The sequence below is a fragment of the Melanaphis sacchari genome, unplaced genomic scaffold, assembly GCF_002803265.2.
Source record: "Melanaphis sacchari strain LSU unplaced genomic scaffold, SCAv2.0 Contig0_pilon_pilon, whole genome shotgun sequence".
Lineage (NCBI taxonomy): Eukaryota > Metazoa > Arthropoda > Insecta > Hemiptera > Aphididae > Melanaphis > Melanaphis sacchari.
The window spans coordinates 6,652,478-6,680,391 of NW_020270366.1; the positions used below are offsets into that span (position 1 = coordinate 6,652,478).

Sequence of the window (27,914 nt, forward strand, 5' to 3'; positions counted from 1 at the left end):
AGGTAATTATAAAATGGTTAGTATAAAAATAAATGGTAAAATTATTTAAAGAAAAAATTCTTAATACATTATTTTCATGAAAATAATAGTTAAATATATATATAAAAAAAAATGTCCCGTTAAATAGAAGTAAATCACAAAAATCATCTAAGAATAAACTGTTGAGATCTATCACATAAATAGTTATATAATTTTTGTTATATGTATATATACATATTGCTTAATTTATAGTATAATTATCCTTTTAAGGACCATGATAATTTAATAAAACTCCATCGATGATTCAGTTGCTTTTAAATACAACAGAGGAATCAAAATAGCATTAGTGCAGCGAGTTTGCAGCCTAATAATATGATAATATCAGACACAAGAAGACCAATTGTTGAAGCGGAGTTTTTCTCAATAATTGGAGTATTCAAAGATGCAAAGCCACCTACGTTATACCACACTGGTCTCCCTGACAATTCTTGTACAGGTCTATAATTATGTGTTAATTGTCCATGTTTTGAACGCAACATACGAAAAGCTTGAACCTGAAAAAATTATAAACATAAATTAATTCAAACTGTGCTATGGCACAGTAGTGCTACTAAATGCTACTTTTGCATTTCTTTTTCTTTAAATGCTATAGAATTCTAACCAAAAACTAAATTTGTTTCATTATATAACAATTTAGAATGTGTAATTTTATATTTTACATTTTTTACAAATATTACGTTAATTTTGTGTATTTTAATTAATTTTTGTTTATTTTGAGCTTTTTTGTGTATTTTTTAGGTCATTTAAGTCCTAGCTCTACTTATTACCTATATTTTATGATATAATTTTAACAATGTATATAGGTTGTTTTAAATTAAATTAAAAAAAATTCCTCTTAGTATTTTTACTTCATAGAATTCAACTATAATAATTTATGCATAAACCTTTATAATATAAAAATAATAGTAAAATATAATAGTAATTATAATAGTATAATATAATATTATTATAGTTTTATAGTATCATATGTATTTACCTAGAAGCCATTCCCAATCCATTTTTTTATTTCCTCAATCATAATTTCTAAAAAGATATCAATACCTACATATTAATGTATTCCTTCTTTTAATTAAAGATCTTGGATTCCATAAATTAGGCCAACCCTAAACTTAGACTACTACTTCATCATTACAGTTGGTAGAGTTATAACTTTTAAAAGAGTTAAGATTTATAAAGTGAAATACCAAAATGTTATATTAATCATCATCAAACACTTTTTATTCAACCCTATAGGTTTTCTCCACATAAATTAGAAATTTTTAAAGTGTATTAAAATGTGTACATTTCTACAAATAAAATGTATATAATTTCTATTTATACAATCTGATACGATACAATATTAAACTATAAGTATTAAAGGGTAGAGAGCCTTAATATATATTAAGGCTCTAATATGTACAACTGATATTATATACATAATATAAATAATATAACACGAAAAAGCATACAAATTGAAAATACTTTTTAGTGGGTGGATTGGATGGAGGGATTTTATCAAATTTGAATATACTTTTATAGTAAGTGACACATCTCTATTCACAAGCTAAGAATTAATTGAGAATATGAATTTAGTAATTACTAATTAGGTATGTATAGTACCTGGTTATGAGACAATTTAATTGGATGTTTGAAATCTATCCATTGAACGACTTCTAAGCAAGGTGGTGTAGTTAAGGAACCTTTGTATGTGAAATAGTGTTCGGTAGATTCAGGTAACATGGATCTAATAGTGAATCCGACTGGTAAATGTGTTGATTGATCAGGCATATTTATTTGACCCAAGGTATTGACGATTTCTGAGTACACAGGATTGTCCTTTTCTGTTATTTCAAAGAACATTGCTAAGACAACCAATCCATCATTTTTTGTTAAGGCGATTTTGTCATCTTCATAATCTGTGTTTGAAAATACCATATGCAATTCCATTGGATAGCTATGTAAGAACCAAGAAGTAATAAGCATTTAAAAATTTTATTAAGTAGTTTAATATTTTAATTTTTAGTATAAGATAAACACGTATATACTTTATATAATACATGTTTAAGTATCAGTTATATAAGAGACCAACATAACTTATATACCTCCACATAGACTTATTTTTATTAAAAAATAAATATTTTGTTTTGTTTTAAATATAATTTTTAGCATTATATTTTACTTTAACATATACTTAATTATTCAACTATAACATACCTATGGTTGTTAATGAGGTCTTCACTACCCAATGAATCATTAACACCCCAATGGAAATGCAATTGAGTAAATTTGTAGGTAGGAGTCAGTGGACCTCCACTGATCATTACTGGTGCAGTAAAATTTAATTGTAGAACCACTGTAAATACACATTTTAAATAACTTATAATACACTTAATATTGTTGAAATTTTATACAAATTATTAACTATAAGTAATGTATGTACCATATTATATTTTGCAAATCAATTAAATATAATTAATTTATCTTCAATGGTAAATAATTTACTTATATAGGTTATATAGCAACTACTATTAAAAAATTAAAAATTTTCAATTGTCAATATTATTTTGAATGATGTTTAGGTATAGATAATTAATTAGTTGAATACCAATAAAGTTATAAATAATGAACACCATCTATCCATTGTGCATTAGGTAGGTATAGATTTATAGTAGCACAGGCTACATTTTTAAGTTCCTCCAAAATACATCTCAGAAAATGTGCTTAAATAAAATTATAATTGTTACATAATTTTTTATATCATGAGCTTAAAAGAATAGAATTAATGACCAATTATCTATAGCACTGTTTTTTAAGGTTAAAATTCTAGGTCGAATATTATTAGGTAGTAAAAAATAATAATTTGAGTATTTTAATCTTTAATTAAAACAACTCTAATAAATATTAGAATTTGTGTACATTTTTAATTCTCCATGGCAATGTTTATTATATGTATTGAATAGTCAGTGAATTATCATCTATGTTTACAAAAAAAGCAATATTGTACACATAAAAAGAGGTTTAATCTATGGTGTGTAGTTATTAATTTATAAAATATTTTAACAATGATCAATGATTTAATTATATTATTTATAAAATTAATACATTTAGATATTTAATCTTTCACTTTATTTTAAATGAAATTTAAAGTTGTCTTAGTATTTAATTAAATATAATTTGCTTTTAGAAAAAAATGGCTACATCAGAAGATATTAATGACACTTGGGTAGAAGAAATATTTGCTAAGTCAGAATCTGTATGTTAAACTGAATTAAATCAATGATTATAATGAAAATTAATGTATTTAGATTAACATATTACAATTTATACAATTTTTTTTTTTTTTAACTGGCAGGTAATTTTTTATAAGATGCAGGATATTATTAAAAAAAAGAAGGGTATATTAGAATTAAAATCAAAAATTTATACCTCTGAAGAACAAAGAAACAAGTTACAAGAATATATAAAAATGTTAAAAGATATAATTAATAAATCCAGCCACTTCTCAACATTGATCCCAAATTTAAACAGTGAGTTAGTTGAATCCAGTTTAAATATATTTAAATACCTAAATACCTAACCTATATGATAGTATTATTTAGCTATATATATATATATATATATATATATATATTATTATATAAATGCAATAAAATAAAAAATGTATTGATTTTGTGTGATATTTTATTTAAAAGAAAAATAAGTTTTTGATAGAGAAATAAAATGTAGGTACACCTACATAGTAAAAACATAAAAAATTTAAATTTTTATGGTCATTTTCTTAAAATAATGATAAAACTAGAAAAAAAAATGTTTTTCGTAAATATTATATTAAAAACTTTATGTTTTATTTTGTAAATGAAGACTTAAAACCTTCCAAAAATATAATGAATTACATAGAAAATACATTTAAAATAAGTTGTAACTTAATTTTATTAATCATAAAAAAATATTAGTGAAAATTATTATGGATGTTACATTTTTATCTTTAACTAGTAATTGAGTAGATATAGTTTGGGAAATGTAATATCATTTCTAGTAGATTATAAATACTCTTAAATAAAATATAATGTATCTAAATAGCTTATAAAAAAACTATTATTTGGTATTTTTAGATGCTATCGTTGAAGTGGAAAAATCAATATTAATTATTAAAAAGGTGCCTAATTTTATTACTTTATTATATAAAAATATTTAAGTATACATAAATAGTAAAAAAATTGCTTGAAAAACTAAATTACATATACATATTTATATTTTATTAAAAAAAGGCTATTGCTGTTTTGGAATCAGAAAAGAAATTGGAAATAAAACCAAATGAAGCATATACAAAATTAGGTAAGTATAATGTTATATTAAAAATAAATAAATAAATAGTTGTAAATAAGGTCTATTAATAAAATTAATTATTTATTATAATTTCTATACAAAGACAATTTTTGCTGACTTATAACTATTTAAAAATTTTTAATCTTTTTTTTTTTTTTGTAATCTGTAATTTTACTTGAAGGTAAAAATATTAACCAAAGTATCTTTTCTTTAATACTACATATAATAGAAAATAGTAATAATATTTTTCTTTTAATTTGATCATATCATATTTTTTCCTAGTATTGAGTATGAAAAAAATATTATCAGAATTATACAGTAAAAATTTTGATTTGTTGATACAAAAAGAAAATAGATTGCTTGAATTGAGAAATCAAATAAAAGAATTTAATGCTTCACGTACTATATCTAAGGTAAAAATATATTTGTCATTTCTGTGGAACCTTAAATTAATATAAATATTTATGGGTAAACGGATACTTTATAATATCTATTGTTTAAATTGCATATTACGGACACTTTGGACAATGAAAATAAACTGGTAAAAATCGATCTCTAACACTTTGTATGGTGAATCGTGATCACAATCAGTATAAGGCATGAGTTTGTTAACACAGTAGAACATAACTTATAAACTCTAAAATAGATTATGAACCAAAACCAAATAACTAAATTAAATCTAAAAATTTTTAAATATAGGTATGATATATACCATTTTAAGAATAAATAAGTATTTGATATTTGTTGGAAGTGTTCAAAAGTGATTTATACAAGTAAAGTTACTACAAACTTTTATAAATTAGTGAGTTATGAGTTATAAATCATAATATAACAGAATATTTTTTAAAAATACTATTATAACAGTTCGCAGTTTTAATTTTTTCTAGTTGACCGTACAAAGTGTCACAAAGTGTCTTACAATCATATTTATTTACATGTTAGATAGGTTTTAAGTACCTAACCTATATAATTGGTTAAATTTGATAACTATGTTTTTTTTTTTTTAATAGGATAAACAGGAGCTAGATTTTTATATGAAAGAATATGATTTGCTGAAAGCCAAAAACATGCATCTCAGAGAAATGATATCTTTAAACATTGTACAAAAAATTTAAAGTATTAGTCATTTCAAAAAACAAAAATATATGCATAAAAAACAGTTCAGAAGTTAATACATAGATAAATATACAATCATTTTAATATCAATATTATTATATTTCTAATATTTCGTGTTTAAATCAATTTATTACTAGGTATAGTCCTTTAGTCTTTATTATAGTCTAAAGTGTGAACTATAATCAATACTTTTTTTTTTTATTCAGTTCAGAGCTCTATAATCTATATAAAAATTATAAATTAAATTTTATATAAGCAGGGTATTATAGAAATAAAGTTTAATATTATAGTTAATGTTTGTTTTATTCACAATGCATGTAGATAATAATTAATTACTAATTAAGTGAATACTAATAAGATAAATAACATTAAGGAACTTTAGATTCAAACGTGAAAATAATATAATTTATCTACAGTACCTATGTATAAGTGCACTGCATATCATAATCCTTTTTCATGATATGTAGTCCAGTTTACATATGATCAGTAAACAATTATTGTTATAATTTAACAATTTAAAGCCTAGTTTAAAGTGGGAAAATAAAAAAAAAACTAATGAAAATAATAATCATAGTAGTTACCTATAATAATGGGATTATTTTAAGATTAAGTACATAAGATATATTTTAAAATTATAATTCCATAATTATGTTTAATATCATTATAATTGAAGTAGTTAATGCAGTTATTTAATTATTTACTAAGTTATATATTTACTCTATCATTATACAAGAAGTATTGAAAAACTTAAATCAATCAATACAAATTATAAGTTTTATTGTATATAATTTAGAAAAAGAGTGTATATTCCTTGACATATAGTAGGTATACAATATATTCTACATATTCTATATACCTACATGACTACATCATAAGACCTTGACTAAACAATAATTAATACCAATAAAACCTATATTATATTGTATAAAATGTATAAAATATATATTTTTAATAATTATAATATACTACTGTTTTATACTTTTGTCCTTTAAACTAAGTTTGTAAGTTAGGATTAAAACTACTGAATAAAAATATACTTAAATAAAAATAAATAAAATACCTATCTAACAGCTTTGATTATTGGATTTCAAATATGTATTTTTTGTTTATTGTCAATTAATTTTAAGTAACTATATTTTTGATTTTTCTTCTATTGTACATTAGTATACTACTAATGAATTGTCATTTCCTATTAATTATTACCTAGCAAAATAGTAACACAATAAAATAACTACATTTATATTTCTAATTTTACACTAACTATAAATTATGTTTCTCATTTTAAAATGTCTGAATACATGTCATGGCCCATGACTGGAGTCATTTTTATTGTTGGTTGAAAATGTAAAATTAAGTATCATATTACAGAATAGAAACAATTGAAAAGGTACAGCTTGTATGTTTCAAGAATAGAAGCGGCGTAAGGTATTTATTATTTATCTTCTTATTCAGGTCATTCTCTGGCCAAATGTATAAATGTGTTTATTGAAATTTGAAAATCACAAGTGACTAAAATTAATGGTTATAACTTATAATCTATGTTGCTAAGATAGAGTTAATGTCCTATTTGCAGTTTGTTTATGATAATTTTTTAGTTTCATACTATAATTATAGGTAATTTTGGCAATATGACAATCTAATTATTCTTTTAATTTAACTAAAATTGAGTACCACCTAGGTATATTAGAATTATAATTTTATTTTTTATTGTTTGCTTTGGTACAATACATATTTCTGTTTTGAGGTTTTATATATGCTTTTTTTTTTTAACTATATGGTTGCACAATAATTTCTCATCATTTATTACAATATGGTCAAGGTTCTATATTATAATTTTATTTTTTTTATTTTATGTTTTAATTTTTTTTATGATTTTAGTTATTTACAATTTTAAGTCAGAATTTATTTCAAATGTATCCTAAATGAATTTAGCCAAGTAAATGAAGTACTGAAATGTATATCTCTCTAAAAAATTGTTTAGCCAATAATATATTGATTTATTTTAAATTACTAGAGTTAATTTTATTTCAGAATTAGTTTTAGATTCATCAAACCAAAATCTAATTTATGTTAGTAATCATTTAATCAAAATTTTTTTATCAATTTTACAGATATTAGATTTATTTGGTCTTTACTCTTAACTTTGTACAAAATAATAATATGGCATGCAATAATTTGTCAACAAATAGTTGTTTCTACTTTTACTATAACTTTTAATATCATAGAACTTCTATAGGTATATTGTATATATTTTTGTAATCATGTAAAATATACATATTGTTTTACACAAATTAGTCAGTAGTTTTCTAATTTATTTAATAAACAACTGATAATTGTATACCTCTACATCTTTATGTATAATAATTGCATTATTGTAATAACATAAATTAAGTTATTTTTCTAATAAAGCGTATCAGTATGGAATATATATATTTATAATGATTTTGTTAAAAAAGTGTACATATTGTTTTGTTATGGAAATATTTCATGGCTTTATCTTTATTATGACATAGGTATTCAGAAAAACTTCAGTTTTAAGCAAGTATTTGTAATAATTAAACCAATAGTTTAAAAAAGGGTAGAATGTTTTCATTATCTATTAAATATTGTGGTTTTGTAGAACTTGAGTAATTTAGTATGATGTTATTTAAATTTATATTGTTCTGATATGCCAGCTTTATGTATTACATAGTGGCATGTACTCATGTACTATTATTTGATTATTTATACTTTGGCTATCATTGAACATTTTTGTATTTTTTAATTAATTTATCTTTAAAAGTAAATTAATAAATACAAAATAAATAAATCAATATTACCTGTATGTCCATTATTTGTTATGATTGTTGATGTGGGAAGTGTGTCAATATTGTGAAAACGTAGAAGTGGTAGATTTACTTTTGTCACAAGATTTTCCTCAATGTCGATTGGCGATTGATATTTTCCTGAACAAGTTTTATACTCTGTTGCCCAATGTAAAGGATCTAAAAAAATATATTTAATATTATACAATTTTGACTAAAGCAGTACCTATAAATATAATTTAAAGCTTGTAATAAAAGATTTAGAGTTATCAAACTTAAAAATAGAAAAATTATTTTATTAAATCATATGAAAATGTTTGGATGATGACATTAGATATAGGTATGTAATTTAACTAGGTGTATATTTTATTACTTCTTGACTAATTATAATACAATATACTCAACTATTAACAAATATATTCAATATTGTTTTAATTGTTTTACGTGTTACATATTTTTTTATTACAATTATAGTTGTTTCTATTTTACAAGTTTTGCGTAGTTATTATTATTTTAATGAAAAATACTGTTTATAAAAATTATTGCTTAAAAGTTGAATACTTTATAAATATGAATACCTAATACTAAATACCACAATTTTATGGATTATTAATGTTTTCAAATAATTTTTAAAATACATAAATAATTACCTAGGTATATTTTTTTTATTGAATAATACATTTAAAAAATAGTTTAATTTTTTTTTTTTTTTTAATAGTTATATTTATTTTATTGGCATTAAATTTTATAACTATAGAGCTGTGAATTAAATGCACTAAAAAACTTTCAAAAAAATGCATTAAAAATGACAAAAAAATGCAAAATATGCAATATAAAATGTCAAAAACTATAGTATGAAATACACTAAAAATGGTTTTTGATTTAATTTTTATATTTATATTAATATTATAGGATATTATAAATTTAGTACATTACATTTTACATGCATAAAAATATGTTTATTCAATAAAAAAAAAAAAAATTAAAAGTGTTGATTTTGTACAATATGCTATTTACCTGAAACATTAAAAAAATGTTTGTTATGTATTTATATTGTTGATAATTATGTTTTTAAAAATGTTAATTGACAGAATTTAATTAAAAATATTGGAAAATAAACTAAAAAGAAAAATATTATCTAAAAATACAAAAAAAATGATCTAAAAAATTAAAAACGTCAAAAATGCAAAATAAAAGTTTCATAAATGGATTTGTTGTTACATAATTCAAATTTGTACTTACAAAACTATATATCACTATCACAAAAAAAAAAAAAAATGTTCTTTCCTTCAAATTCATAGCCCTAGTTATAACTATTTAATGTTAGCTTAATATTTAAGGTAAAAACTACCTAAGCTAAAAATATGTTTGTTTTTGCCATGGTAAACTTTTTAACTTAAAAATAATTATTATTTTGTGCAATTGTAATTTTGTATGTATCAAATTATTCAGTGAAATTGTAGTTATTGATACATTATAAAACGTGATTATAAATTAGATATTACAAACTATTAAGTTTGTAAAACTATTATACATTTTTGAATGTAAAACAGTATTTTTTATTTATTTCACATTTACTTCCTGTTCAATAGGGAATTCAACAATTAGCTTTTTACAAAATTTTTAAAATGATTGGAGTTCACTTGTAAATGGCTATAGTTAATTTTTATACAAATAATATATAGTATGTTATTAATTTATATTATACATGGTTAATAATTAGTAAATGTTATGGGTAAAACTGTAAAATTTGATTAGGAAAAACTTGTAATGTCCACGATTCTTGAGAAAAAATGTTATATTTCGGCCTTTGCTTGGGCAAATATAATTGTGATAAACCTCATTTTGGTAAAACCGTTTAGTCTTAAAAATCTTTTTTCATATTAAATATATATATTATATATGTTATTTTTTAAATAATATTAAATATTATTAAACGCGCATAAATAATAATACAAATATAATGATATTAAGAATGATAAAATGTTAATTTTGAGAACTAAAAAATTGTGTAAATTTAGTTATAAAAACACGACAAAAATTTATATTTTTAAGATTTATCCGGATTTTGACTTTTACCCGTGACATATATATCATGCAGAGAAGATATTTTTACAAAATATAATTATACATATGAATATAAATCAATCAACTAAAAATAAAATGAAGAAAAAATTGTAAAAATCAGTTATGCTATTATACACTTTTAAATTACGTATAACACACTTAGCATTTCATACTACACACAATTTTAGTTCTTGTAAATGTGTCCCCTTTATACAATTATAAATAATTATTATTTTTTTTATAATTTATTTACTTAACTTATTAATAGGTTATGATTATTATATTAGTAATTTATTATTTACTAATACATGATTATTGTTTTTATTCAGTCTAAATACTTTATTTGTTACTTGACTACATTTAGTTTATATTTTATACGTTTTAATGTACCTATCAAATAAATTATGACTTTATAATGTGTGAATGAACTATCCATTTTACGTTTCTTGAATAAAATATCTTAAAATTAAATAATATGGTAAGAATTAACATAAAAAATAGGGCATGAAATTAATTTACTAAGATTTGTTATACTTTTAACTTTTAACATTATGTAATAGTAATCCAAATCGTAATAGAGAAAAGTTGCGACGTTTGGTTCACGGTATAGAATTCAACCAGGACTCATTTATGAAGTAAATAATTTAAGTGATACATAATCCGTGTGGTATTTATTCCAAGCATATTTTTTACATAAATTACACAAGAATATGTACAAGTACAAGCCATATTATTTTATAACGAACTAACTTATGCATTTTGTATTTTAATTAATGTTTCATCTTGCTATTATTCAGTTTCATTTTAAATATTATAGTATTATACTATTCAACACTGCACTTGTTAAACTATTTTTATGTATAAACAACGATGTAATAGATAATTATAAAATTTATCGGTATAGATTTTATAAGTTTATAATTTAATCATATTTATATCAAATACTTAGTACTTATTCGTTAAAAAATTTAACCTTGACCTGTTAATTTTAAAACTTGGAATTTGAACCCATAAATGATTAATAATGTTATGAATTTATATTCTTACCAAGCTCTCCAGAATCGTAACCAAATTGATCGTTTTCTCCATGACTTGGTGATCCGTATGCTAGACCTGTAATAAAAATAGTTGTTACACATTTTAACAATACATATTTCTCTTTATAACGGATTTATATAATAATTTTCTTTTTTTTTTTGATAAAACTTATTAGCGTAAAATAACAGTAATATTTAAATACAAATAGCTAATATTCATATTGCACGTGTTATCAAATGGGTAAACATATTTTAAAAGACAGTTTTAGCACTATTAATTCAGTTTCTATTAGAATTTATTTCAACATTTCAAAATTTTAAAACAAATAATCTTATACGTGTTTTAATGATTTATATGTTATACACACATACCTTTTATTAAAAATTGAAATATATCTATTTACCTACAAATGATTTGCGTACGACACGACCTACCTTTATATAATTTCGATATGACTTTCACATTACAAACTCGTAATAATATAAGGAATCATTGGTATAATGTTTTTTTTAGTGTTCATTAAACGATTAGACATATTAGGTATTCTATAATTTTAAAACTCACGTTAAAACGTAATTAAATTATCTATCATAATATTGAATACTTTCAAAAATATATTTTAATTATTGTACATGATGTAGGTACTATTACACTTAAAAATGTTTAATTGTCGTAAGTGAAATTGAGTTGATGATTACTTTCAAAAAATATCGAAAATGTGATTTATGATATGAATATGTTTGAAATTGGTATATAACTAAATTCACACATAGCACTTCTTTATTAATTATAGGAAGGTAGATACAAACATACAATTATTTAGCACACGAGATTGTTGAACTTTAAATTATACTGAACCAATTTAATACTTTATAACAGTAATATTTATTAGTGACGTTCGATAATAATATGATATGTTGATGAGTGGTCGTCATGAATATTATATCATATACATATTATCACATACTTTTTTGTGTTGTGCTCGTTAATAAATCAGATTTATGTAATTTTTATTGCATATATAGACATTAGAAGCGGCAAAGAATAAAAAATACGCGATAAAAATATTGTCGTCTGATCGAGTAATTTTGATTTTTCAAAATGACCCTGTGTCGCTTTTTAAATGACATAGCTGTTATTTTATTTATTAATTGACCGCAATATATGTGTATAATATACACACATATATGATAAGCAAACATTGCGGGGTTGAATTTGAATAAAAAAAAACGTGTAAAGTCATGTACAACGAGTTAGTGGGACAATGAAGTTAGCCAAGGCCCAAGGGCAACTATGTCGCAATCTTAGATCAAGAAAACAACAATGATTGATAGTTAAAGGATAGGTATTTACTATATAATGGTATATAATGTATTAATTTTACGAAGACAAACTCTTGTTGTTAGTGTACACGCGTATTTTAACGACCTGCATAATATCAATGACATTAATGTCAGAAATCTACAGAAAGTTGTTAGGATAATAAACAAGAGTTACTAGTCCATAAGTATTTTTATAATTTTTACATTTTGTCGTAAATTTAAGAAAAATGAGAAAAATTTCAATTTACGATTGTCAAAATGTCGGTGTGCGATTTGGCGTATTATTTCTTAACTGTAAAGTGAATATACTTATCGTTTAAACATTATATATGATCTTATATTTGTATAATCTGATACGCAATTAGGTTAGTGATAATTGATGACATATTCCATGAATAAAAATTATGATCATTTGTAATTCATCATAAAAGTGAAATTTTAAATACAATTTAAAACATATGCATATTTTATGTTTATAATTAATTTTGTACTATGATAAATAACAAATTTTTAATTTAAAATTTAATAATTGTAAACACAAAGTTTAAATTAAAAAAAAAAATATAAGGTTTATAAGGTATTTATACAAATTATGAACATTAATGGTTTATAAAACAATTAATTAACTTTAAGAATATTGATAGTAAATTATTATTAATAATAGTTATTATTTTTAACTTGTAGGTAACCATTTAAAGTTTAAACAAAACAGATAATACCAGTCATCGGAACTAATTTTTTTATTATAAAATAAGTAATGACAGACCTGAATATCAAATGTATTCTATTTATACTTAGTTTTCTTCTCCAAAAAATTTCGAATATAAATATATATTATATTTTGTCCTGGAACAAATTGTTAACGGTTAAATATCCAGTTATTAGATAAGTACCATAACTATTAATCTAATTATTGTTATGCGTATTAACTAACTATAAACGAGCTGGAGGTGCATGGATGCTTCAATTTAATATTATATTGTCATTGACACTAATTATACACTAATAAACGATTTAATGATCCATTTAATGAATCACAATCTATAAACACACATGAGAGGCGGGTAATAGCTAGGTGATATACTTCCAGATATATTTGATTTTACGAACAATTTTTTTCTATTTATTAAAAGGTAAATAAAAATTTTAATTTTTGAGCGGAACGATAATTGTATCGATTTTACTTTAAGGAAGGTTTATGATAGAAAATTGATTCTAGTTAGTATTATTGAGATTTGGGAGGTTAAAATTGAAAATTGCCAGCAATTTTAAAAATTCTTAGAAAAATAAAATAAATGTTCTTGTTTTGTTTAATTTAAAACATATAGCAATCGCCTTTTTCACCAAATATTTATACAAGTATTTTTATAAATGCTATAATTTTCAAATTTTTTCGATTATTTTTGGGTTATATATACTTTGAAATTTTTAATTAATTTTAGTTTTTATATCTTTAAATGTCGATAAATTATTTTTTGTACTGTCAACAGTGTCAACACATCACTTGAACATATTTTAATAAGAGGTTCCTTAATTCAACCTACCATATTACTAATAGTAAAGTCATTACTATGATTTTAATATAAATATATCGTAACATATACTCAGTTTAAAAAAATAGTTAAACATACTTAACTGACAGCAATGACGTTTTTAGAATTGGGTACTTTGAGGGATGAAATGTAATTATAATTGTAGATGCTCAATATCTCAACGTTTTATTGCCTACTGATAAAGTGATAAATAGAAAGAATACAACTATAACCATAAGCTAAAAAGGAGGTCAGTCAGGGTGAGTTATATCTACCTAATAAATACGCCACTGACTGACAGACCATCCACCTACATTCAATCATTTTTCGTATTCAATGATTTATCATTGATTTAAAACTTAACACATTCATGAGTCATTACAATGATTACTCGATTACTTGATATTATCAGTAGAACAATAAAATGGTTATTTACTTTTCCCGCTTTAAAAATAATTGTTAAAAGTTAATTTTTTAAACGACAAAATATATATTATTTCTTCATATTTTGATATTTTAAATTTAATTCGGGTGCTTAAATCTTTATTTAAAGTAAAGATAATTAAAATACATAATAAATAAAATAATTAAAATAATGTGTCAAAAGTTAACAAATATACATTAGGTAAGGATTAAAATACACTATTCTTATTACTCAAGTATTTCTAGAGCCTATAGTGACTATTTTATAGAAAATATGAATAAAAATAATTTTACTGAATTTAAAAGTAATTAACGTAAGTATTATTAAGTACTTTAATTACAATGACTAATAAGTTATAGCTGGATATAATATACGTTATATCTTCGCATTGCTTGACCCTAAGAAGTTAGAGAGATAATTTGTTTCATATGTATTTTAAATTTGATTTTACAATACGTAGATATTAAATGTAAAAGATAAAATATTAAATAAAATTGAAAATATAGTTGGTACATTGGTAGATTGTACTAAGTACAATTTAATATAGTATTTCTTACTAACATAGATATTTATCAATTGTATAGAAATTTATACAACATTTTTTAATTAGTAGATATATATAGAGTCTACTATTTAGTATTTTTTTTTTTTTTTAATTCTATTTATATTGAGTTGCCATAAGTACATAATAATATTTCATATATAAGTATATTATTATTTTCCCCTATTTAGACAATATACACGGAAGCCATTTTAGATTAATATCGTATAATTTTTCATAATCATTTTTCGTGATAAACATCAAATTTATATGTAAAAACATGGCATCAAATAGAAGCACAAGGTCACGCCATCAAGAATATTTTCAATTAATTGCAATAAAAATTAGAGGTCATCGCACACCAAATAGCGTGTATAAAATGTACAGACACACATACTATACTGAACAGTTGTGTATCGTCATACATCTGATGTTATAGTAGAACGCGAGTCGGTCTTTGATATCCAAATGTCCTATACTCTAATACACATTCGAATGGATTTATTGTGAGATGAAAATCTAGCCCATTGTGATTGAAAATATTTAACAGCGTCACAATGGAAGTCCAATCGTCAGACGTGTATATGGTGTGATATGTTGTTGAAATAACAAAGAAAAAAATTCTGAAATGTATAACGTGCCGAATTGTACATCATAAAACAATTTAAGATACATAGTTTAAGCGTTAATATAACCATACTGGGAGAGTGTGTTCTAGTTTTTACGATTACGGAATAAAGTAAATATATGACAACAGTCAGCAATACATTCTCCTTTAGGTTTTTATCCTGCAGTAAAGATACGATAATTGCTTAAGAGAGGGGTATAGTTTTTCTTATAAGCTTATAAAAACAGGTAAGTTCTCTTTTGTTTCCTTTAAGGCATATTTTTTGTAATTAAGGATTTCGCATTAAATTTCGTTTATACAAATACAACAATTTAATCTTTAAGTATTTTCCAATTACCTTGGAATTTGGGTGTGTGTAGTAGGACTGGTTATAATGAGAATTGAACAGTTAATAATTTATAATTTAAGAGCATGAAAACTAATTTATTTTATTATTTTAAAATTCACAACTCACATATCATGAAAATATTCATTTTTCAAAAACTAGAATTTTCTTATTCATAGATATAAATTATCTACATTCCTAGGCATGAAATTGGAAAATATATGGGGTAAATAGTTAAGTTCTTAGAATCTGTTCATATTGAAAATATATTATTCAAGCAAATGAGATATTTAAATAAATTATGAAACTTTTAATAGTATGCATATTTTAATATTTACAACAATTACCCAAAGATTATTAAGATTTTTTTTACCATAAATCGCAATTTAAAAAAAAATTCCATGCTTAAAGTACCATATTTCTCTGCTTAATTATCCCGACAAATTTATGGCACATAAACATTCGAAGCACTATTGTCTATTATTTTCGAAAAATTATTTAAATTGTATAGATATACAGACTTTAAAATTTTAAATTTGTTTTTATTATTTATATTTTTATACATGGATTAAAACATTTGTGAATAATGAAAGGTTAACTAGCATTATTTGAACCTTTGAACCACAAACAAAAAAAATATGAAAATTTGGATAGAAAACAAAATTACATTTTGAATGATATAAATGTTTAATCTATAAGTAAATATTTTGGTTTAAATTATTGAAAATTATAGAGTATTATGTATAATATTATTTGGAATAAATATTGAACATTAATAAAAAAAAAAAAAAAAAAAAAAAATAAGTAGGTAATACATTTAATTAAAACAATTATAAACAGTTTCTTATGAAAATAATAAATTTAACTATAATAAAAGTTAAATTTGAATAATGGTTATTGTTTATTGTATTTTATAGTTCATAATCATAGACCACCTGTATCACAAAAATTATGCGTGATAAACTGAGATAGAGGACGCTCAAGTGACTATCATAAATCCCAACGATATACATTTTTTTTCTAATTGGCTTATTTTATTGGTATATCGGTTATTCAGTCAGTTACTCATACATACAAGCGGTAAGCGCCTTTTATTTTTGATTTGATTTGAATTTTTAGGCACGGTCTATTAGTATCATCCATAAAGTCTACATATTGCTAATAGATTTATTTATAATAGTTATAATAAAAAATAGTAATAATAGTAGTAATAATAATAAATAGTTAAAATTACGTATAAGATTAGGTACGATTTTTTAAAAATTTGTTAAATGGAAAAAAGCAACATTATTATAGATTTTTATAACTCATTGGTAAATTAAACGAAAATATCAATATTGAATATCTATGAATTAGATCACTACATGGAAATAAAAGAACCAAATAGTGCGACAGATTTTAATATCAATATAAAATAGGACAAAGTCTACCTATATTATTATTATTATACAGCCATCAAACAACATAAAAATACACTTTAATAACGGATTTTTTAATTGTAAAATATATTTTTTATTGAAACTATTTGTTTCTCATTGTTTAGAAAGCTATAGGAATTATAAAACTATTTGAATTTCTCCGTTTATTTCAAAACTTATCAAAGTATTAATTAGTTCTAAATTTCCTACAGCGTCAGATGGTTTAGCTAAGTTTAAAATTATTGCTTAGATAGTGGCTTTAATAGTTTGATTTATTAAATACGATTTTTAAAAACTATGTAACAAAAAAATACAAAATTATCTTTTTCTTTATCTGCAGTTGATAATTTATATAGCTATATAGGTACTATAGTTGTGGAATTTGTGCTTCAGGACTAATACATAAATACGTCGTGTAGGTCTTAATTGTAAATAGATAACTATTAACTATTAATATATGCATTAAAACATAACTATTTAGAATTTAATCTAATAATTTAAAAATATATATTTAATTGCTTAATTTTTTTTAAAGTAAGTACTCTTATTATGTGCATGGTACAACAACCATGGAAATGTATTAAAACATTTTTACTACAATAGAGTTATTAGAAAAATAAATAATTAATTATTATTTTATTGAATTACTAAAATATCGCATTTCACTAATGAAAATTATTTATATTAAAATAATCTTTTTTATTTCGAACAAATAACTCTTAATTATTCATTTTATTAAAAGTAATTAGTAAATAGTTAATATATTAAATTAAGAAACATTTTTAACTTTTACTTATAGTTACATTGATGTACTTATTTTCGGAAATTACAAACAATTCATATTCCATGGTAAATATTGATAAATTATCATGAATAAATAAAAATGAATATAAGTTTATCAATTGATATATAGTACAGTAAATATAAAATTATATAAATAAAAATATATTTAAATTTCTAAATATATATTAAATCTATATTTTACATAGTTTCTAACTTTAATTTTAAAGCTTAAGCTTAAAAATTATAATAGCTACCTAATTGTTGAATAATTATTTATTTATTAAATTAATAAAATATATAATTTCCTATCAAATATATTAGATTTATGGTTATGATTATAATTCATTACTAACAAAATATGACATATTAGGTCGGTAACATATAAGATATCTAAACAATTTTGAAATCAAGTTGAAATTTGTATTAATATTTTTTAAATGCAAAACAAATATTTTTATAATGGGTAATATTACTTATTATATATATATATATATATATATAAATCTATTTACTTGTAGCTATGTAGATATCTATATTTCTTATTAAGTACATGGTTCACGAACTCATACATTTTTGAAAATGAATTTTATTAAAGTAAAAATATTTAAAGTATTTAACATTAATTTAATTATTACAATATGGTATTATATGAACATATTATTTTCAGATTTCACCAAACTTGTCATTAAGGCCACAGCATGTATTCATTGCAATTTATATTATTATACATTGTATCAATAAAAATGCTATTTACATAATCATTAATCATCATTTATTATTCTTTTATTTTTGTCAATGTCAATATTTAAAAAAATATTTTGAGGTAATGTTAATAATGTTTAATTCTATTCCTTAATCACTTGCTATAACATGTAAATAATGATTGTAAACATGTTCAAATATTTCTTACAGAGTATAAAATATATGATAATATGACAATAAAATAATCAATAAATGATTTAAAAATTTAATATTGAACAAGTCTAACTATTATATAAAATCATACAAAAACCTTGATTAAAAATTAGTTTATTAAAACCCAAATAAATATAAATTACCATTTTCAATTAATTAATCCATTAAATATTTTTAAAAAAATTGTGATATTTCAATTTTAATAGATTATTCATGTAAATATTTAAATGACTACAAATTTAGGGCATAGATAATGCTCCATGATTTATTTGTAACATGATTTAGTTGGAATGAATTAGTTAAGATATTATCATAGTTAAAAATTTAAAAACATTTTTTTTTTATTTTGTATATAAACATGAAAAAAAAAATCATCAACCATTAAAATATAGGTGACAAACACGTATAAAGTAAATTCTTATAGAAATAGTTATCATATTCACGTGTTCATAACATGTATGGTTTATGATTGATTGAAATCATAGCATGTCGTGCAAAAAAATATATAAATCGTTAAATTGTCAATCTTAGTTACTCAATGTCATTATCAGCTATAGAGCTATGCATACATAATACCAAAACATTAAAACTGCCAAATATTCATGCACAATTATGGATTAAATATTAACATATATATATTTTTTAAGAAACTTTAAATATATAGCACACATACTTAAAAATTCTAAAAATACAAAAATATGCAACATTAATGATTTTAAATAAAATTAAAAATAGTAATTCAAATTAACTTTGGTCAAGATTAAGTTTGTTATTATTCTAATTTATATGATTGTACTATTTTAACTTTCAAGTAGTTCATGTTAAAGATCACATTGAAAAGTAGTTTATAATATTTTTATCGGGAAGTATTTTTATACATCGATAAGCGGCATTTATAATACATAGAAACAATTATTTGTCTTCGAAAATAAACGTTAAAAAGCATTAGATATAATATTATAATTAATGTTCACAGATTAGAACCTAATCACTAGATCAAATAAAAAAAAATTGCACACATTAATTCGCCAAGCATATTCACACCACATATTTTATTCTTTGTTACCAAATTTATTCAAATTCTAATTTTTAGATTTTTTAAGTACTTATATTTTAGGATTTTATCATCAATTATTTAAATTTTTATGTCATAAAAGTAGTTTCCTGATACAAATTTATTCCATTCAAGTAATACTTAACCAATCGTTCTTACTTTTTATTGTAAATTTTTAAATAGCTGGATTTTATAAAATGTAGAGTGTTTAAATTGAAATTTGAATGAGTAGTTTGTGAGTTATAAAAATGTATATACCAAGGATAATAATTCTTACTCCTAAGATTGTTTTAAAAAAAATAATATATTTAATACTTATTTATTATATTTTGATAAAAATAATGATAGATATCAGCGCACTACCAATTTGTTTTCTCGCGTGGGTTAGAGATGGAAAACAAATTGTGCACTGACATCCTCTTAATATCAATTATTATAATTTTCAAATTATTTAACACCCATATATTTTATACCTGTTATCTTCAGTAAAAAAAAAGCTTAATAACTTAAAAATCACTTCTTCAAATTTAAGTATTATATCAACATTTTCAAAAAAGTAATCTGCTTATTTATTAGCAGAAAAAGGGGGTGATTATTAAAAGAAAAAAGAAATTAGTATCATCTCAGAACTGCTTAATTGCATTTAATTAATAAATTAAAAATATAAATAGTTGAAATTATGGTCATTAAGAATATTTAAAATTTTCAAAAATCGTAATTAAAATTAATTTATTATAAAATTAAAATTAATTATTCTATATAATATACAAGATTATATTTTGATGTAAAAATAGTCGCATATTATACTGATATTTTTTAAATATGAAATATGTAATAAACACTAATGAACAAAAAATGTTGACTATAATAAATTTTTTAGTTACAAAAATCATCAAAAACAGCATGTAAATGCCATTAATTAGTATTAAACATTTCTGGTCATAATAAATATCAAAATATGTATTTACCTATATTCGATTTTAGAAGGCAGGCGCAAAATATAGGCAACACGAATACATGCCAAGTGTTGATTAAGTACATGTTTTTATAACTGACACAAATAAATAATACATTTTAAAGGAAACAAATATATAAGTACAACTTCTTAAACTTAGTGGGATCGAATACAAAAAACAATAAGTGAACGTTATTTAAGGCGCTGTTGTGTTATACTTTTTTAAAGTATAAAAAGCCTAAAACATTGGCAACATTTAATGGAAACTTGCCATTCAGTAGAACGTATAGATTTAGTAAAGAAAAATGTAAGCGACTTTTTAAAACATTAAGCACTAACATAAACGGTTAATTTTTTCTTTTTTTTTTTGAAACAAACATTAATTTAACACCGATAAAATAAAATACACGATTGTCGTTTTTAATTGTATTTAAAAAAATAGTTAAATAAAATTACGTTAATTAAAATTATAGTAAAATATTATAGTGTCTTAAAATATTATTGCGTGGTTATTTTGTGTTAAATACTTAAATATAATACTCAAAATAAATTTAAAACGCCATGTTTGTACTACCATGGAACAATGACAAAATTAAAATAAATATTAATTAATTGTTCGTATTAGATAAAATTAAAAAGATTCAATTTTTTTAAACTATATGCTTAAGTATTATAATAAGTAATACGTATTAATATTGAATAATCTATTAATATAAGATATAGTATATATAATATTCATCTTAATAATTAATTCACCCAAGTATAATTTTTAAATTTATTGATTATAGATATTATTATGATAGAATTATGTGTAGTACACATATTATATTTTATAACGCTGGTATGTTGCTTAATGCTTAGGTATTTATATTGTATAAGTAATAATAATGTTTTATTAATTTAAGTTCCCAAATATAATATATTAATATATTAATATTAAATATATGCATTATGTATAAAACATTGCTGTTAATTAATTGAGATTCCGTTTAAATTAGTTATGATAATATTAATTACATTTATTTATTATTTACTTAAATATTATATATTTCATAAACTTATTCTCTGGACATTGATTAAGGTAATTAGCAATTCGTTATATCGACAATAACAGTTTTTTTTTTATACTTTTTATGTACAACTTAACTTATTATTAACCATGGCCCCTGGATAGTGCGTTGGTTGTTTTAAATAAGTAAAACATAATTCTATAAAAAGTAAATGCATAGGTTGAAGTTTAATTCATCTTGAGGGACAGTCTTATGAAAAGTATTTCCCCTTGGTATAAATATATATATACTATATACTAGCTGACCCGTCATAGCTTCGCCCGCGATTGGTTGTTTATTTTGTCTTCGGAATATGATATATTGATAAGTGGAATTATTTTTTATTCAAATTTTATTGTTTAAAAATATGATCGGCAAGTAAATATAAAAAATAGTTAATGAAAATGTATAGAAATGTTTCTAGCGGTATCAAATATTTGGTATAAGCTTTTGAAAAAAAAAATTTGGAAAAATGTTAAATAGTGTCGTTAGAAAATTGGAATATTTAAATACAATACACCCTTCCCATCCCCTCCAGACAAAAAAAATTAAGAAATCGGGTTATGTGGTGATATTCAGGAGGGTATTTGGAACATTTCTGTGAAAAAAATTGGTGATAACACCAAAATGGGAACATAATAAGGTCTGTTCTTGCGGAACTCTCAGAGAGGCCTCAAAAATTAGCTTTGTTTTCTAAATTTAAGAACTTTATTCTTAACTTTTGAATTAGTTAAATCTTACCATAAAATAGTGTGAATAAATGTATGGTATAAGTATATAGATAATATCTTTAAATTAATTTAGATATTTTTAAAATTGCATTCTGTATAATTGTAACAACTTTTAAAACATAAGTGTTTTAATGATAACCATGATTACAAAACAATAATTTTAATAATGATATTGGAAATGTGTAAAAATTCGCATTTTTCATAATTAATTTTAACTCATAAATTACTCCACTAAAACGCAAAATTTTTAAAAATCCTTTCTTATTACACGGTGAAAATATGAGAAGAACCTCTATTCCAAATTTTAAGTTTGCATGTTGCGTAGTTTTTGAGTTGCAGTGATCAGTGATTAAGTGGTATTTGGATTTTATATGTATAGATTTTTTTAAGTCATTGATTTATTTATTTTTAAACTGCAAGATTATGATGATTAACTTAAATTAATAAGTACCTATACGCAAGTAATATATTTTTATTTGTAGATTTTAGTGTTTATATTTATATTCAATTTAAATCAACAACTTGCTGCAAATAGAGTTATGTGTAACCCGTGAATTGTATTATTAAACAATTGATATTTGATATTAATATAAATTAATATAAATTATTGTTTCCATGGTCATTAAAATGAAAAATAGGAATCGATTATATTGCATAAATTATATTATAATACTTTATAATACTGTGAAGGATAAAAAACACGTTTTTTTCTTTCACAAGTCAATATTAAAGCTATTATAGGCGGTAGTTCGAAATCGGGCGGAAGAAATTAAGAAAAAAGTCATAAAACACTAGTTAACCTCAACACAACACGCGTTAGTGGTGGCTTCGGTGTTAATATTAAAAACAAAAAAATAAAAAAACTGTGTATTCTAATAACATAATAGAGTATACACGGAGCTTATGATCACTATATAATATTTGATATGTTTTGTCCTAATAGAATAATCACTTAATAAAATCTCGAAATTATATATTTTTTTAAATAACGATTGAAAAACAATAATAATTAAATACAATATTAATATTAACCACCTGCCGGAAACAAACTAACCGGTCTTAGAAGTCCGGAACGCGCCGCCGCCTAATAATACATAATATAGTCAATAAAAAATATTATACCAATTACCAATACGTCTCGACGATAATGTCCGCAAAGTCTGCAGATAACATGCATTAATTTATATTATTATTCTAATATAATGTGATGCAAAATATTATTTTTTGGTGACTATTCCGGGACATTGGCGCTTGCAACGTCTGTACGGAATAAACCACAAACATGTACATCATGTATAAATTGGCGCGTGCAGGACGAAAATAATATAATATGTATATGTTGTTCTCGTGCCAATATAATATAGTATGTATACAAACACAATTATTATTTATTATTATTATATATCGTAATGTTACGGACCGCGTGTATTACATATGTCATCTCTAGGAGCTCTAGGTTTCTGTTTAGCTATAAACGACCGTAACGTATGACCGTATGGGTACTTATCTAAACATAACATATCGCATATTATGTACTTATAATTTAGTTCTATAAGATTTCTTGTGCACGGAAAATTAAGTGAATTTCGTTTTTGCGAACCGGAGCCACACGATAGAGATACACAAAGTAAAAACGTGTTATGTTATTAAACCTTTTCCCTACGATTCCGTTTAAAATTATACAATAATAATATGAGCTACGCTACTGACATAGAATACGCGTTGCGAAACATCCGCCGCCGCGGTGGCGCAGTGCACGATATATTACTAACTTGTACGACGCGTAGATATTAATTATAATAAGCTCCTATAAATGGAATAAAATGAATAGGTTTTTATTTAAAAGAAAAATTAAATGAATGAACGATGAATACAATGCAACGGAAAACAACAGAGTTCATAAAACCGATTTTTACTGCCAGCTGGTAATCAAATTTGCATGATTTAGTTTCCTGATTGCGAATATTTTTATTTTTATTTTAATAAAATAATGGCAAAAATAAAATTATATTATTCGCAAATATCACGTAATACGTTTTAAATTTGCATTTATATTTAAAACTGTACGTTTTTAGGCTTAAACAAAACAAAATTTGAGAACTTAATGAGTAGTAACGATGCATTCGCTGTTACTGGGTTAAGGTTTAACATCAATTTATTTAAATAAATTATTTTCGTGTATATATTATTATAAAGATTGAGGTATTTCATTCATAAAAGATTTTACAACACCATAATATTTAAGAACCATATGGCCATATGTATATATCACCCGGAGTCTGAATAACAATTTTACATCTACCTTATTGTATTAGTTGTATTTAATAATAGATTTCATCGTCAGTATTTATACTTATTTTTTTCTTTTTTTAGATTGACATATACTAGGCGAATAACTAAGTATTTAGATTTTATCGATGTTCGTTGAATAAAATAAAAATATTATGTTAAAAATATATCCTTGAACTAATTTAATAGTCAACTCAAAAACAAAAGAAAACTTAAAAATTTTTAAACATAGGAATTTTTGAGGAATTTTTATATTTATTTTAAATGTATACTTGAATTAATTTTCAATTTATATTAAAATTTACGTTTTTATTGATACATGGATATAACCAGAGTATACGATACTATACTATAAATGATTATTCATTTATTCTGTGAAAACTGAAAAGTACTAGGTATTCAGATTATTTGACAAATAACAGAGAATTAAATATTTTTTAGAAGTTGTATATTATAATTTTATAAGTTTTGACAAACCTAGTTCTAGGTTATAATTAAGAATTTACCTCGCATGTGCTCATCTAGTTTTCAAATTAAAAAATAGCAGCTCCTATATTAAATTTTAAAATTAAAACTTCGAATTTAAATTAAATGGATTTTAAGCAATTGATTTATAAAACGTTATAAACGTATAAACTACAACGAATACAAATGATATAATATGTATTACTAAAACCACTGACAACGTATAAAATACTCGCGTTTATGGTAAGTAACTGCACATGTGGTCGGTGGTTATAATGAAATGCCATAGCGCTAAACTTTTAAAGCAATTAAAATATGCTATACATATTATAATATATAATTAACCATCAGACGTTATATGGTTGTGTAATATGCGTAATATAGTATATCATAATTAATCATTATTATTTATTTCACAAAATATTAATTGACAGTTGACTCTAAATATTTACATTAAATTAAATTTTTTGGAGATTAATTGTTATTACCTAGGTATATATTTAAGGTGAAACATAATTTACTTAGAAAAAATGATTAATTATTATGGTAACTTAATGGATAAAATTGTTATTTATAATTAATAACTATTATAAGCAATACACAACTTAACACAATATGACTTGTCAGCTGTTGTTTAATTTATTTTTTAAATTAAAAAAAAAAAATTATAGACAAAAATTGCACTCTAAAAATACAATATCCGTCTACATATAATGTGATATTTTACGTTAAAATAAATATATTTTAAATAAATTAACTTAATTAATAATATTCGTATCTATTATTTTTAAAATTCAGTAAAATATGTTACATTAATAAAAAATAAATTTTCTTTCGAAATGTATGTTTACCTAAAAATAATATTTTGTTATGTACAATTATACACGCGTAAAATATTAAAATACACATCGTGACATGGGAATTAAAATAATTAGAGTATTGTAATTATATTTACAACCATCATCTATCTGACACAAGATCCGTGACGTGACGAGTTTATAAGTTAAAACGATATTATCATGCCTAATATTTCGATATATTTTTGGCGGACTAAATAGGTAGGCAGTCAGGTACTTTGATACCTATCTATAGGTACCTAAGCGGTATGCTTTTACGAAACTGTGTGCTATTAGCTATAATATTATTGTTAGGGACAAAAATGTACAATTGTATGTATATATATATCATTGTTATTAAACGTGACGTAAATAAAAAATAGACAAAAAACAAAACCGGAGTTATTTCCTTGGAACCTGTGACTGTAAACCTACCATATAATATTTAATAGTTGGCCGACATTATATTTTGCGGTCTGTCATTACTCCCAAACCAGAATACATCGGGATTCGTTTGCGGAAAAAAACACACATACACACACACATGTCCGCCACTCGGAATTCCAGCGGGATCCGGGGGGGACTTGCCGCATCTGTCGCCTTATTGGTGACCCCGCGCACATATACCGCAACATACATGGCGAGCAACACGTATTTCATTATTATTATATATTATATTATAGTACATTTGTTGTCGCGTGTTCGCCGTTTTAACGATAGGACGTCAAAGGGTTGAGGTGAACAGACCGTCGGTACGTTTGAATTCGTTAGTCACAACTGTTATAATTATTTTACGATTTCGTAACGATAAATTGTTCGTGTTACGGGTACACCCCACAACTGGCAGACAATCGGTACGTCGTGTCCTCTTCGTGTTGGAATTACGGTTAAATACACAATATTATAACGTAAACGGTGCGTTTCACTTACCAGTGGTCCAAAGCACTGCTGCAGCGAGTTTGATGAGCATTATAACAGCTATGTTCTCGTTTGTTGGCCGAAGAGAGTGTTGTGATCGGACACGGGAGATTAAACAACTACGACAACAATAGTGCTGTTACAATGCAGCGCAGTCGTTTTCTAAGCCCCGGTTCCGTTTGATTTTTTACCGCGACTTGATGACGACGTGTAATGATACTATAACTGTGTATTTCTGTGTTAATACAATGAGTATTATATTTTTGTGTTATAAATGTGACGAATACGACCAGGCGGACGACGCGGCTCGGACGTGCTGCAACTAGCGCAGACACCAATTGTCTGTCAAGTGTGAAGTAG

At 23.1% G+C, this 27,914-nt stretch overlaps 1 protein-coding gene across 1 annotated transcript; it reads right to left on the reverse strand.

The window, feature by feature from the left end:
• Positions 1-96: 96 nt before the first annotated feature.
• Positions 97-27,914, reverse strand: LOC112590912 (carbonic anhydrase 2-like). Its single transcript, XM_025334528.1, has 6 exons — positions 27,567-27,914; positions 11,379-11,444; positions 8,280-8,444; positions 2,233-2,371; positions 1,639-1,972; positions 97-533 (listed from the first exon to the last, which is right to left on the reverse strand). Exons 1-6 carry the CDS (start codon positions 27,604-27,606, stop codon positions 312-314), a joined length of 966 nt encoding a protein of 321 aa, XP_025190313.1. The 5' UTR covers positions 27,607-27,914; the 3' UTR covers positions 97-311.

Bases quoted from the DNA above. Each gene is read 5' to 3' on its own strand.
- LOC112590912 (XM_025334528.1), bottom strand. From the start codon at position 27,606: ATGCTCATCAAACTCGCTGCAGCAGTGCTTTGGACCACTG. The intron at 2,372-8,279 runs GTAATATTGATT...GTGTATTTACAG, and splicing joins AACAAATAATGGACATACAG to TGGTTCTACAATTAAATTTT. The intron at 534-1,638 runs GTACTATACATA...TAATTTTTTCAG, and splicing joins TTAAATTGTCTCATAACCAG to GTTCAAGCTTTTCGTATGTT.